General features: G+C 41.1%; 1 protein-coding gene across 1 annotated transcript; it reads right to left on the reverse strand.

Moving 5' to 3' along the window:
• Positions 1 to 10862: 10862 nt before the first annotated feature.
• CFAP97D1 (CFAP97 domain containing 1) lies at positions 10863 to 14624 on the reverse strand (the record flags this gene model as incomplete). The annotated part of the gene is made up of 5 exons (XM_081272208.1): positions 10863 to 10919; positions 11633 to 11756; positions 13406 to 13524; positions 13789 to 13859; positions 14501 to 14624. The coding sequence occupies 5 exons, from the start codon at positions 14622 to 14624 to the stop codon at positions 10863 to 10865; spliced, it is 495 nt and encodes a 164-aa protein (XP_081128334.1).
• Positions 14625 to 14971: the final 347 nt, after the last annotated feature.

Genomic DNA, 14971 nt, shown 5'->3' on the forward strand with positions numbered 1-14971 from the left:
ATATACATTTTTTTTAAAAAAAATTGCATAGCTGTTATATTTGAGCCTAAATCTTCCTAATGCCAGAGATGGTTCTTTTTTCCTTTACTTTTGGTACCGGGCATTGAACCCAGAGTCGCTTAACCAGTGAGCCATATCCCTAACCTCCCTCTTTTATATATATGTATGTTTATTTTTTAGTTGTAAGTGGATATCTTCATTTTATTTTAATGTGATGCTGAGGATTGAACCCAGTACCTCACATGTGCTAGGCGAGCGCTCTACCACTGAGCCACAGCCACAGCCCCCAACCCCTTTTTAAAAAAATTTGTTTTAGCTGAGTGCAGTGGCACACATCTGTAATCCCAGCAGCTCAGGAGGCTGAGATAGGAGGATCCCGAGTTCAAAGCCAACCTTAGCAATGGTGAGGTGCTAAGCAACTCAGTGAGACCCTGTCTCTAAATAAAATACAAAATAGGACTGGGGATGTGGCTCCGTGGTCAAGTGCCACTGAATTCAATTCCTGGTACCCCCCCAAAAAAATTTTTTTTAGTTATTAATGCACCTTATTTTATTCATTTATTTATATGCAGTGCTGAGAATAGAACCCAGTGCCTCACACATATGAGGCAAGCGCTCTACCGCTGAGCCACAACCCCAGCCCTCCCAGCTCTTTTTAATATTTTATTTAGAAACAGAGTCTCACTGAGTTGCTTAGGGCCTCACTAAGTTGCTGAGGCTGGCTTTTAACTTGGTGATCCTCCTGCCTCAGCCTCCCAAGCCATTGGGGTTACAGGCGTGTGCCACTGCGCCCAGCAAGAGAGACATGGTTCTTAACCACTATGTAATACTGCCTCACTCTTTTGTGGCTCCATACTCAAAGCTACCCATTAAATAACTGATTTACAAGGGAAGTGTGTTCATAGCTGGAGTTAGCAATAGTATGTAACATATCTGTAGCTTCTAAGACTGCAAAGAGGTTGCTTACACATGTCTACATTTTCAGGCTCTCTTTTTACCCAATTCTGAGATGAAATGTACTCATGAAGAGATAAAGGAGACCAGGTCACAGGTGAAGCACCAGAGAGAGGGTCTGCTGCCCATTTAGAAATTTCTATTTTACCTTCTTGTACAAGGACTCTGTGTAACTCTCTAGCTCACTACCCTGGCAGGCCCAACTACCAGGATCATATTCTTCAGAACTTTCTAGCAAAAGGTTGGAGACCTCCTTTTGCTTACAGAGTATTGGATTCTTATCAAGGGAAATTGGTCTTGAGTTATTCCACAGAGAACCAGGCCAGGGAAAGTCGCTGCCCCATGAAGGGTAGGTGGTAAGTGCAAAGTTGTTAGGCAGGAGACTGATATCTGAAGTCTACTTCCAGATTGGCATGGTGGCTCATGGCTATAATCCCATCGATTTTGGAAGCTGAGGCAGGAGGATTGCAAGTTCAAGTTCAAGGTCAGCCTCAGCAATTTAGCAAGAGCCAGTCTCAAAATTAAAAAAAGAAAAAGTAGGGGTGGGGGGAGCTGGGGATGTGGCTCAGTGGCACAGCATCCCCAGGTTCAACCCCTAGTACCATTGTCCCTGCCCCTCCCCCAAAAAAGTCTACTCCCAGGCAAAAATACTTAGGTAAAAATAACTTTTGAATACCTGTAGGGAGGGCACCATGGTGGAGACCCTATGAAGTCTCACCTGGGTGATTTGTCTTCCAGGGTTGGCATACAATGATTGGGCACCAGATAATGATGTTTTCTGCATTTCATACTACTCAACAGACATTATTTGCTTCTTACTCCATCTTTTTACCCAATTCTGAGATGAAATGTACTCAATCTCTTTACATGTATTATAAGCAAGGTGTTAAAATGAGCTTGCCTTATTTCCTGTCAAGGTAACCTTCCTACAAGAAAAGCTGGTCTACAGCTGTTTGTCTGCACCAGATCTGTGGGAGTAGAAAGAATAGGGCCTCCGGGACAGAGGTCATTTAGAAGGCACGTTTTTGCAGTCTGTAAAAAGCAGAAAAGTGTTTTTTTTTTAATGCACCTATTTAAAATATATACTGGTGTGATAGATGTAAATGCAATTCCAAATTCTATTCCAACTAGCAGTATGTAAGTTCTGAGCCCTGAGGGGAAATGTTTGCAGAAGTTCATTGCTGTTTCAAACCTCATTGAAACCCCTCAAGATGTACCTTTTGTTTTCTTGGGCCTTTAAACACAGGTAAGTCCTCTTCCTGTTTCTAGAGCCAGAGGGATTGTGAACTCTGGAGGAATTTTCTAGGTCAGGGATGTTAAATGAGTGGCATATGGGTTGCCACTCGTTCCTGCACCTGTAGCAGGCGTTACTCATTGATCACAGCACTCTCCTGTCAAATCTAGGCACTGCCTTTGGATCTTTCAGGATAGTGTTCAGTATCAATTGAGCAGAATTAGCAAGTGAGTTAATGTTGCTGCCAACCTTGATCCAGTGATGAGTAGCCTTTCCTCCACCCACTCCACTCCCTGCAGGAAGTGGGTTTAAGAAAGTTACAACCATCTGTCATTCACACATGGTGCTCAGATGGGAGCACATTTGCTAATGGTGCTTTTGCCACTGTATGTTCAATACACACATGCTTTAAAGCATATGGGCAATCGCGTTGCATCTACTTATTTGGTGTCACTTCATCTATACCACCAATCACAGTATCATACATCCAGACAATGATAGATCTTGCTGATTTGTTTAATAATTTAAGATTTCAACATATGCATAAAGCTCATTTTAAAATCAGTTAGGCTGGGTGTGGTGGTGCATGCCTATAAATCCCAGAGATTAGGGAGGCTGAGGAAGGAGGATCACAAATTTGAGGCCAGCCTCAGCAACTTAAAGAGGCCCTAAGCAACTTAGTAAGACCCTGTCTCAAAATAAAAAATAAGGGCTGGGGTTGTGGCTCAGTGGCAGTGCGCTTGCCTCGCACATGTGAGGCACTAGGTTCGATCCTCAGCACTATATAAAAATAAATAAACAAAATAAAGACATTGCATCCATATATAACTAAAAATATTTATAAAAAATAAAAAGCACTGAGGATGTGGCTCAGTGGTTAAGCACCCCTGGGTTCAATCCCTGGTACAAAAAAAAAATGCAATTGGAAACTGTGCAAAGGGAAACTATGGAGGCTTGAAAGAAGTACCACACATTTATTAAATTCTGAAAACAAGAACAATCAATCTTTCTTTTTTCCCCCTTGTGCTGGACATTGAACCCAGGGCCTCACACATGCCAGGCAAGTGCTCTGCTACTGACTATATCCCCATCAATCTGGAGTCCTGCATTTGGTGTAATTATCTTTTTAGGATGAAGGGGAATAAAGATGTTATTGAAAGAAGGGAAACACAATTTGTGGAGACCTTCCTTAAAGGTAATTCTCCAAACAAGGTAACAGAGGAAGGCGGGGACCCTCAGAAAGGAAAAAACGACAAAACAGAAGAAAATAGTACACTATCATTCACCTCATGAGTTTCTTTATTTTATGGTTGAAGCAAAAGTAATATCGTCTTCTGATATAGTACTCATACTTTATCCACAAGATACTGTAGTACTCAGAATCTTGTGGAGAAATTCAGATAATTATGTTTTAAAAATGAGGAGGGGACTGGGGCTGTGGCTCAGTGGTGGAGCACTTGCCTAGCATGCATAAGGCACTGGGTTCGATCCCGAGCACCACATAAAATAAAACTAAATAAACAAAATAAAGATATTGGGTCCATCTACAACTAAAAATATTTTTTTTTAAAAAAAAGTGAGGAGGTATTTTGGTTTAGATATGTCCCCTGGAAGTTCATGTGTGAGACAATGCAAACATGTTCAGAAGCACAATGATTAGATTATGAGGGCTTTAACCTAATTAGTGGATTAATCCATTGATATGGATTAACTGGGTGGTAATTGCAGGCAGGTAGGGTATAGCTGGAGGAAGTATGTCACTGGGGGTTTATATTATGTCTCTGGTGAGCCAGGCTGTCTTTCTGATTCCTGGTTGCTATGTCCTGAGCTGCTTTCCTCTGCTGTGCCCTTGAACCATGATGTTCTGCCTTCCCTCAGCCCCAAAGCTATGTAGTCTGCCAGCCATGGACTGAACCTCTGAAACCTGAGACAAAAATAAACTTTTCCTCTGCTAAGTTGTCCAAGTCAGGTATGTTGGTGATAGTGATGCAAAAGCTGATTAAAGCAGAGGACAAAAGGATCAATTAAAAGGCAGTGGGCCAGTGTGGTGGCACATGTCTGTAATTCTGGCTGCTCAGGAGGCTGAGGCAGGAGGAATGCAAGGTTGAGGCCAGTTTAGGCAACTTAGCAAGACCCTGTCTCAGAATAAAAATAAAAAGGGATAGAGATGTGTCTCAGTGGAAATGCTTGCTGAGCATGCACACAGTGCCCTGGGTTCAATCCCCAACACCACACCCACACAAACACAAAACATTAGCAGAATAGATGAGAAAACGGTTCAATGACATGCTGTCTACAAATGTATGCTTCTTTAAATGCGATACATAGGTAGGCTGAAAGTGAAAATATAATCATCTATCATGCAAACATAAATGTTAAAAAGCAATAGTGCCTATATTAATATCAGAGAGTCAAATTCAAAGGAAAAAAAAAGAAATTACTAGAGACAAAGAGGGACATTATATAATAAGAGAATCAATCCACCAAGAAGATACAGCAATCCTAAATGTGTCTACACCAATACCAGGGCTTCAGAATAGAGGAAGCAAAAACTGACAGAACTGAAAGGGAAATTAACCAAATCCACAATTATTGCTGGGGATTTTGACACCACACTCTTGCAATAATTGATAGAACTACTAGACAGAAAATCATCAAGATCTAGAACTGAACTGTAGCGCCTAACAATGTTTATGGAACACTCTACCAATAATGACACAAAACATGTTCTCTCTCACTTTTTTTTCAACTTTTTTTTAAAAATATTTTTTAATTGTTGATAGACTTTTATTTATTTATTTATATGTGGTGCTGAGAATTGAACCCAGTGCCTCACACATGCTAGGCAAGTGCTTTACCACTGAGCTACATCCCCAGCCTTTTAAAATGTTTTTTTTTTTTTTTGTAGATGGACAGAATACTTTTATTTTATTACTTATTTATTTTCATGTGATGCTGATGATCAAACCCAGTGCCTCATATGTGCTAGGTAAGCACTCTACCACTGAGCTACAGCCCCAGCTCTCTTTTAAATGCCCATAAAATATGCACCTAGATAGATCATATCCTGGGTAAGGAGACAACCATCATAAACTTAAAAGAATTGAAATTATAGAGTTGTTCTCTGGATATACTGGAATCAAACTACAAATCAATAAGACGACAACAGGAAAACCTCTAAATGAAACTGTACCCAAAGGAACTCCAACTGAGCAGTTCATGGAAACTTCCTGGAGCACAGACTCTCAAATGTTGAAAATGAACAAGTGTCAAGCAAAGAGGAAGAACTGTGGATCTCCCAGCCAGAGAAGACAGTATAACAATTAATGGGAAGAGAAAAATCACAAATCTCTATTAGCTAAAAAAAGGCCAGGAGTGAAGAGTTAACAAGGTTACAGAAATCTGACATTTTGTGGAAGTCTAGCATCTGATCCTCCTAATTTGGGGCAAACTTCCTGTCTTGTTCCTGGTGAGAGGCAGAGCCCATATCTCAAAGTGGAAAAAACAACAAACAAACAACAACAACAAAAAAAATAAATAATGTATCACCTTCTCAGACTCCCTTGCAGTTAAGGAATGGGCAGAGGACCTATTTACACCAATCAGATATACCTTCTCTGAAATGGAATTGGGGCTAGTGACAGAACATTGGGGACAATGATGAATTTTTAAAGGTAGCAGTGGCAGTTCAACAAGTTCTAGTTCAAGGGGCAGCCATGCAAGCTGTATCATCTGCAGAACAGGTCTCCTCTCATGTGGTCTGTTATTTACAGGGATGAACTCAGGGTGCTTAACCACTGAACAACATTCCCAGCCCTTTTTATTTTTTATTTTGAGACAGGGTCTTGCTAAATTACTGAGGCTGGTTTTGAACTTACAATTCTCCTGCCTCAGCCTCCAGAGAAGCTGGGATTACAGGCATGCACCACTGTGCCAGGCTGAATTTATATTTTTTAATAAACTATTTCACTACTTATATCAGAAAGTTGAGTTTTGTTTATTGAAATTAAGATTTCTTACTGGTAGAGGCTACAAAGACAGGGACAGGATCATAGAATGCCTTTTATGTCATAATTAAGGTGATGGTCCATTATGGAGGTAGTAAGCTAGAAAGTGATATGGATATATTTTTCATTAATAATGCCAGTCATAAATCACAAGCGCCTGGCCAGGCATGGTGGTGCACACCTGTAATCCCGACTTCTGAGGAGAACAAGGCAGGAGGATTGCAAATTTGAGACAAGCCTCAGCAGCTTAGCAAGACCCTGTCTCAAAATAAAGTAAAAAGGGCTGGGGATGGGGCTGGGGATGTGGCTCAAGCGGTAGCGCGCTCGCCTCGCATGCGTGCGGCCCGGGTTCGATCCTCAGCACCACATACCAACAAAGATGTTGTGTCCGCCGAGAACTAAAAAATAAATATTAAAAATTCTCTCTCTCTCCCCTCTCTCTCCTCTCTCACTCTCTCTTTTAAAAAAAAAAAAAAAAAAAAAAAAAAAAAAAAAAAGGGCTGGGGATGTAGCTCAGTGGTAGAGAGCCTCTGGATTCAACCCCAGTACCTGAAAAACAAATGAAAAAAAAATTTAATAAATCACAAGTGCTTGAAATATGGAAGGTAGCACATATAGAGATTGAGAATTAGGATTTGTCAATTTGAACCATGCTGGAGGGGGAGGGGAGATGTGATTAAAGAGAATGGTAAAGGATGACCCCCAGAGTGTCTAGAAGAATGGTTGTTCCTCAAACTGAGATTAATTGGTGCCACAGTCCGGCTGGGCACACCAGTTATTTTGCTGCAGCCAGACTTCGGCAAATTGGAACCAGTTAATAATTTATATTACCTTGATTTTTTTTCTTTAACCTTTGTATTGTGAAATAATAGTAGATTTACATTCACGCCTACAATCCCAGCAGCTTGGGAGGCTAGGGAAGGAAGATCACAAGTTCAAAGTCAGCCTTGGCAAAAGCAAGGTGCTAAATAACTCAGTGAGACCCTGTCTCTAAATAAAATACAAAATAGGGCTGGGGATATGGTTCAGTGGCTGAGTGCCCCTGAGTTCAATCCCCATTATCCCCCCCAAAAAAAGAATAATATGGAGATATTCTGTGAATCCCTTACCCAGTTCCCCCCAGAGGTAGCATAGTGCAAAACTATAGTATGATATTGACAGGATATTGACATTGATACAGTCAAGATACAGATCACTTTCATCATTGATAAGTTGGACATCATCAAAATATAAATATTTTGCTGTGTGAAAGACTTTGTAAAGAGTCCCCGAAAGAGAAATTACAGACTGGGAGAAAATATGTGCAAACCATACATCTAGCAAAGGATTTGTATCTAGAATATGTAAATAACTCTCAGAATTCAATATTCAAAAAAATGAGCAAAAGACATGGATAGTCACAGACATTTCCCCAAAGAGGATATACAGATGGCAAACAAGCACAGAAAAGATGTTCAACTTCATTAACCATTAAAGAAATGCAAATTAAAATCACATGAGATGTCACTACACGCATACCAGAATGGCTAACATTAAAAAAAAAAAAAAAGATAATATCAAATGTTGCTAAGGATGTAGAGAAACTGGATCACTCATCCATTGGTGGTGGGAATGTAAGATGGTCTGGAACACAATTTTGTAGGCTCCTTTTAAAACTAAAAGCAGACTAACTATATGATCTAGCAATTGCACTCTTGGATCCTTGTTCCAGAGAAATCAAAATTTATTTTCATGCAGAAATGTGTGCACAAGTCTCCATAGTAGCTTTATTCATAATATTTTTAAAAACCTGGAAATTTCCCAAAGGTCATTCAGTGGGTATATGGTTACAAATGTGATATCCGTACCATGGAATACTACTCAGCAATAAAAAGAATAAGCAATCAATGCATACAATGTGGATGAACCTCTAGAAACTTATGTTAACAAACCAAAGTAATCTTAAAAGGAAGGGCACAGCCAGGAAAGGTGGTTACACACCTATAATGCCAGCAACTCAGGAGGCCGTGGTAGGAGGATTACAAGTTCAAGGCCAGCTTGGGCAATTTAGCAAGACTGTCTCAAACTAAAATAAAAAAGGCTGGTGGCATAGCTCAGTGGTAGAGACCCTCTGGGTCTAATCCCCAGTACCAAAAATAAACAAAAACAAAAACAAACAAACAAAAACAAAAAACCAGGAAAACATATACTGCACAATCTCACTTATGTAACACTCAAGAAATAACATATTTATAAAGATGGAAAATGGATCAGTGATTGCCAGGAGTTGGGAAGGGGAGGAAGGTGGTTGTGGCTAAAAAGGGTGGCATACAAGTGTCTTTTGATAATGACACCTTGACTAGTTACACAAAGCTACGTGACAAAACTGTTGAGGGCTCTATACACATATACACAAATGAGCGCATTGTATAACTGGTGAAATCTGCATGTGCTCTAGGAATTGTACCAATGTCACTTTCCTGGTTTTGATATTATACTGTATTGTTTTTTGTTTTGGTGTTGGGGATGGAACCCAGGACCTCATACATGCTACCAAGTGCCCTACCACTGAACTACGCCCCAGCCCTGTACTATAGTTCTGCAAATGCTAAAAATTGGGGGAGCCTGGGTGAAGGTGAATGTTTGTAAGCAACTACCTGTGAGTTATTTCAAAGTAGAAAGTTTTAAAAATTGGGCTTATAAGCCAGGCACAGAAAGACTCCACTTCCACTCATGTGGAAGCTAAAAAGGTTGATCTAAGACAGTAGACAACAGTCACCAGGGGCTTGGAGAAGGTAAACAGAGAAAGTTTGGTTAGCAGGTATGAAACCACAGTTAGGATTAAATTGTAATTTTCTTTAGCAGAGTAAGGAGACAGTGGTCAATAATTTGTGTATTTCAAAATAGCTAGAGAGAGGACTTTTGAGTATTTCCAATACAAATAAATGGTAAATATTGGTGTGATAGGGGCTGGGGTTATGGCTCAGGGGTGGAGTGCTTGCCTTGCATGTGTGAGGCACTGGGTTTGATCCTCAGCACCACATATAAAGGTATTGTCCATAAAATTAAAAAATATATATTGGTGGGGTAAATATATTAATAACCCTGATTTGATCATCCCGCGTTCTATACACCTGTCAAATCATCACACTGTACCCCATGAATTTGTGCCATTATGGTGTTAATTTTTAAAAAGAATTTTAAAAATCATGCTCAAAATCAGTACGATCAGCAGTCACAGAAGCGATGTGTCATTGTCTCCCCACACGTTTTGAGACAGTTTCAAAGCTGCAGCTGCTTATCAATGGCCAGAGTGCACGGAAGCCACAATGAAGCCTTCTTTCCCCAGCATGTGTATTCACAGAGAACTAATGGTATTTGTTCCTTGTGTTGCCGATGACTGTCAATGCCATCACGTGCTCTTGTTTTCCATTTTCACAGTGACGGGTTTGTGGCTGGATCACCTCACCCCACCTTTTCTCCCCCCCAGGATGACAATGATACTGTGTGTTGGGAGGTGTCGCGCTGAATGACTGGCATTTTCCTTCCCGTGATTGGTAGAAGCTCTGTCGATCACTTTTAGAGTGACCTGGTCACCTTTGTAGTGGCCTAAGGTGCTACTCCGATCCTCTAAGTAGCAGAATGTGTCTTCACGTGTAGGCATGGCCTCCCGAGGCCCCAGGGGTCGAATTACCTTACCTGTCCTTGTAACCCTGCCCCTCTTGCCCTGTTTTGGATGGAACATTCTAAAGAATGAGGGTCCTCCCAATAAAAGTTCACTTCCGACCGTGCTTGCTCTCCCGCCAGCCTCTCATGACTTTCCTTGCTTTCCCATTTGGGGAGCTTGAGGCCGAGAGCAAGGAGCCATCCTGAAGTTTGATTTAAGGGTAAAATGTGTGTCTGTGTTTTACTTGGTATCCCAGGAAATTCACTCGAGCCACCTTTATTTAGCTCCCTGCACTGGTGTGTGTGGGGGCAAGTGTATATTTAAAAGTCCTCTCAGATCTCTCCCCATCTCCCTCCCCACCCTCCTTAAAGCTTCTTTTCATAACCCCCCAATTTTAAAAATGGCCATTGCATATTCCCCTGTCTGCCCTATTTTATTTCCAAGATTTATGTAGCATCTTAAGATTGAGCCTTCAGCCACCCTGGAGTGTCTCGAGTATAAGCAGCCAACAAATCTTAGGATCTTCTCCATGGTAAGTAACTTTGCCTTGGGGTGGGGGGAGAAAGAAAAAGAGAGTCATCAATTATACAGCCTGTTCTTTGGAAAGCCTGAGTGTCCATTTCTTCTTTCTCCCTTAAAGAGGGGACCACTTAGTCATTAACTAATAATGTCAAATCATACCAAATGCCAAAATGACAGTACTTCTGAAGAGTGACAGAGACCTTTAAGGGTAACTTTGGCACGACTTTAAAGCCACGAGGCCTCCTGTTAATGTTTTATTGGAACAAATCACTTCCTCTCAGGTTCCCATAAAGTTCTCAAAGCTGATGATAGAAGATAATGTCATTTCCTTCTTGTATGGAGAGAAGTCAAAGATCTTTAAATTCCCTGAATCAATGCCAAGCAATGGTATATGAGAAGAGCAAAATTCATCCCCTCCGCTGGGCCTCTTGTTTACCATTCATGGGTTCTTAGGGCTTTGGTAGCAACTGTAGCAATGTTCTATAGTAATGAGACATACCTACTCATCTTGGGAGAGAAGATATCTTGTTGTATTTTTGATATAACGCCTTGAATTCTAGAAGGCAAAAGTCAGAAAGGTTTATGTCAATGCCGGGGTGATGATGTTACAGCTCAAGTTCTAAATTCCAAGAGTGGCTTAGAAAACGTTTACAGACCAAATCAAGGAAGTGGAGGTTTTTTAAAAATACTGCAGATGGCTCCCCCCATCCTTTTTTTGAGGAGTTATTCTTAAATAAGGCAAATCAGCCACATGCAGAATGGGATCATGTACCCTTTCTTCACTTTACACACTGAGCTTTTTTTCTTTTTCTTTCTTTCTTTTTTTTTTTTTTTTATACTATGGATTGAACTCAGGGGCACTCAGTCACTGAGCCATGTCCTCTATTTTGTATTTTCTTTAAGAGACAGAGTCTCACTGAGTTGCTTAGCACCTCATTGTTGCTGAGGCTGGCTTTGAACTCACAATTCCCCTGCCTTAGCCTCCTGAGCCTCTGAGATTACAGGCATGCACAACCGCTTTCTTAATGAATTAAAATACTAGGAAGATGCTACCAAATATTTTCTGAAATTGACACATAATAGCTTTGTTATCATGATGTCTTTAGCTGTTTGATGGTTTATGCCTCTTTGTTGCCTTAGATGATTTTCCTTTTGGCAATCAAAGTTCATTTCACATAATCTAGCCATTTAGAGGGTCCTTCTGAGTCATTCCCTAGGCTGACCACAGACAAACCCCATGTGCACCTAGGAATATAACAAGCCACGTGCCTGCCAGTCTATCTCAGATGCCCAGCGGTCATAGTGGGGTTTGCGATCACCAAGCCTCTTCAGAATGCCCTGGTTTTCCACAGTAATTCTCACCAGTTCGCGGTTCCTTGTTTCTCTGTTTAAGCTGAAAAACACAAAACCCAAGGATGAGTGAAGGAGAAAATGCTTCTTGAGGATGGGAGATGGGGAGGAGGTGAAGTTGCCATTCCGTTTAGTTCCAGGCTGCCCAAGTGCAGGGAGGAAAGAGTCCTGCAGTGCCCTGAGGCCCCAAAAGCAAACCTGTCCTCCATCCCACTGCCCACTAGAAGATTCTCCTTTATTGGTCTGGGATGGTATTTGGGCACTAGGCAATTTTACAAAGCTTCCCCAGTATTATAATGTGAAACCAGGATTGAGAACCTCGAGTTTAAATGATGAGGAAAGGCTCCCAATGGATAAGTCACAAATGGCTGGCTACAATTTTTAGTCCATCTCACAACCCTCAGGTTTCAATTTTGTTTGAGATATACCAGGATAGAGGAAAGGCATCTTCGTGCAAACACACCTCCACCAAATTCCTTCCTTTGCATACACTTCTTTTGTAGCTCTGACCACTTCAGATTGGTATTATTTACGTAGATGTCTCCCTTTCTCAGACTTTGAGTTCTTTGAGGTTAGAAAATATATCTTATTTCATCTATTCCTGGTGCCTAGCACATTAATACTCAGGAAATATTTGTGGAACCAATTTGAATAATACTGTGTCATTGTCTCAGCTATAGTGCTATGGTCTGAATGTTTGTGTGGCCCCCAGATTTGCATATTGAAATCCTAACCCCCCCAAAGGGATAGTATTAGGAGGTGAGACTTTGGGGAGATGATTAAGTCACCCTAATGGGATTCGTGTCCTTATGGGAGAAGTCTGAGAGAGATCCTTTTGCCCCTCCCACTGTGTGAATTTACATCGGAAAGATGGGTTCTGTGCAGCAGGAAGCAGCCCTTCCCAGACACCTAATTTGCTGGTGCCTTGACCTTTGGACTTCCCAGTCTCCAGAACTGTCAGAAATAAATTTCTATTGTTTATAAACTACCCAGTATATGGTACTGCAGCCCAAAAGACTAAGACATGTGGCTATCATTTTACAAAAGTGTGAAGTGTCTTCTTGTGACGAACTCTGAATAAAACTCTGAAAAGCCTCTTAAATTATATTAGTTCTTTGATGCTAGAGAAAGTTCTCCATTCTCAAAGTTTCCATTCTCAACATGGTCTCTTTGGTTACTCTTTTTTTTTTTTTTTTAAAGAGAGAGAGAGGGAGAGAGAGAGAATTTTTTAATATTTATTTTTTAGTTTTCAGCGGACACAACATCTTTGTTTGTATGTGGTGCTGAGGATCGAACCCGGGCATGCGAGGCGAGCGCGCTACCGCTTGAGCCACATCCCCAGCCCTCTTTGGTTACTCTTCAAGATAATTTCTTTTAACTATTCCTCTTGCTCATGAGAACCCAGGGGGAAGGTCCAATTTGACTTCCTAAAAATGAAATACAAGCCAGGTGTGGTGGTGCACGCCTGTAATCCCAGTGGCTTGGGAGGCTGAGACAGAAGAATCAGGAGTTCAAAGCCAGTCTCAGCAATGGCAAGTCATTGAGCAACTCAGTGAGACCCTGTTTCTAAATAAAATACAACACAGGCTGGGGATGTGGCTCAGTGGTTGAGTGCCCCTGAGTTCAATCCCCAGTACCAAAAAAAAAAAAAAAAAAAAAAAAAAAAGGTGAAATACAGAAGAAGAACACTACCTTTTGGAATAGTATTCATTCCAGCAGTCCACCTGGGCAGGGCCCCGATGGGCATTGGCAATTTTCTGACACAGTTGCTTATTTTCATACTCGATTTTGTCGATTCTCTTTTGTTCACCCTGTTAAGAAACCCCACCCCACCATGGTGACATCACTGCTGTACTTGTTCTCACACATGAAGGCTGAGCATAACTCTCCTTTGGGACTGTGGGTCACTGTGGAGAAGAGCAAAGCCTAGGAAAAATGGAGCTGATGGGTATGGGGAGGTAGAGTAAAGCTTTGTGATAGGTGGGTATCTAGGAGGTTCTGGGAAAGTGACTCTCTTTAGGGTAAAGATTTAAAAAATCAATATTAATATGCCTACAGATGACAAGAACAAATACCTGTAGTCTGCTCAATTTTAAAATGTGATGTGTGTGTGCCATTGGAGGTTTGGTATCGACCTCAGGCTTTACTAGAAAAGAGGGATAAAAGAACAATGTTACTGCACAGGAATCTTAGTGATGGCCTCAGAAAATCTACTAGAATAAACTCTGACTAATGAACTTGATTTATGACTATATTCTGGCCAAGATCTCCCCGCCCTTTTCCTGGTACTGGGGATTGAACTTCGAGAGGCACTTTACCACTGAGCCACACCCCCTAGGCGCCCCCCCCCTGCCTTTTTAATTTTGAGACAGTGCCTCGCCAAGTTGCGTAGGGCCTCTCAAGTTTTCTGAGACTGGCCTCGAATTTGTGATTCTCCTGTCTCAGCCTCCTGAGTCACTGGAATTACAGGTGTGAGCCACTGCTCCCTGCTCTGAAGAGTTTTGAGTAGAAATGAAAGAATGGTGAGGACATTTTACAGAGATAAACAGCCTTTGTCTATGGGCATTGAAGTCCTATCCTCTTTCTAACTTATTTTGGCTTTAAAGAATTTAAAATAAGTGTTTCCACCACATGAAGTTCCTGGTGGAAGATAAATTTTGTTACTGATATTAATGTCCTCTTAAATAAACTCAGCAGAGAAGACCATATCACCCCAAAGTTGATAGTTCTATGGTGGACCCTTGGAGAACCGCTTATGGCAGCATCCAACCGAAACTATCCACATACCTATTTGTATTCTATTCCTGTGAAGTATGTAGTGGCCAAGGTCCAGTTTTTTCCTGAAAGTTGTGCTTTGCCTATGATTAGAGACGATAACAGGGTAGGCCAGATAATCCAGGGAATTGTTCATCTTCTCTTTCTAGTCTAACTTCAGAAATGAGGCAACTAGGTCTTCTGTGAGGTACTTAGCTGTCCCCACGACAGGTGTCATAGTTATCCAATTATGACATCAGGGTCAGGTCTTGGGAAAGGAATAGAAGCAAGAGAACATGCTGGCCATCTCTAGGCACCTACTTTTGAAAACTTTGTTTTTACAATTAAATTTTTTTAATGTTGACATAAAATTTGAACATATTTGTGGGATGCAGAATGATAATTTGGTACATTTATTTGGTGTGTAATGATCAAATCAGGGTAATAAGCATTTCTATCTCCTAAAATGTAATTCTGTGTGTTTGGCTTCTATTTTTCATGCTA

The sequence above is a fragment of the Spermophilus citellus genome (genome assembly GCF_964194105.1).
Source record: "Spermophilus citellus genome assembly, chromosome: 17".
Taxonomy (NCBI): domain Eukaryota; kingdom Metazoa; phylum Chordata; class Mammalia; order Rodentia; family Sciuridae; genus Spermophilus; species Spermophilus citellus.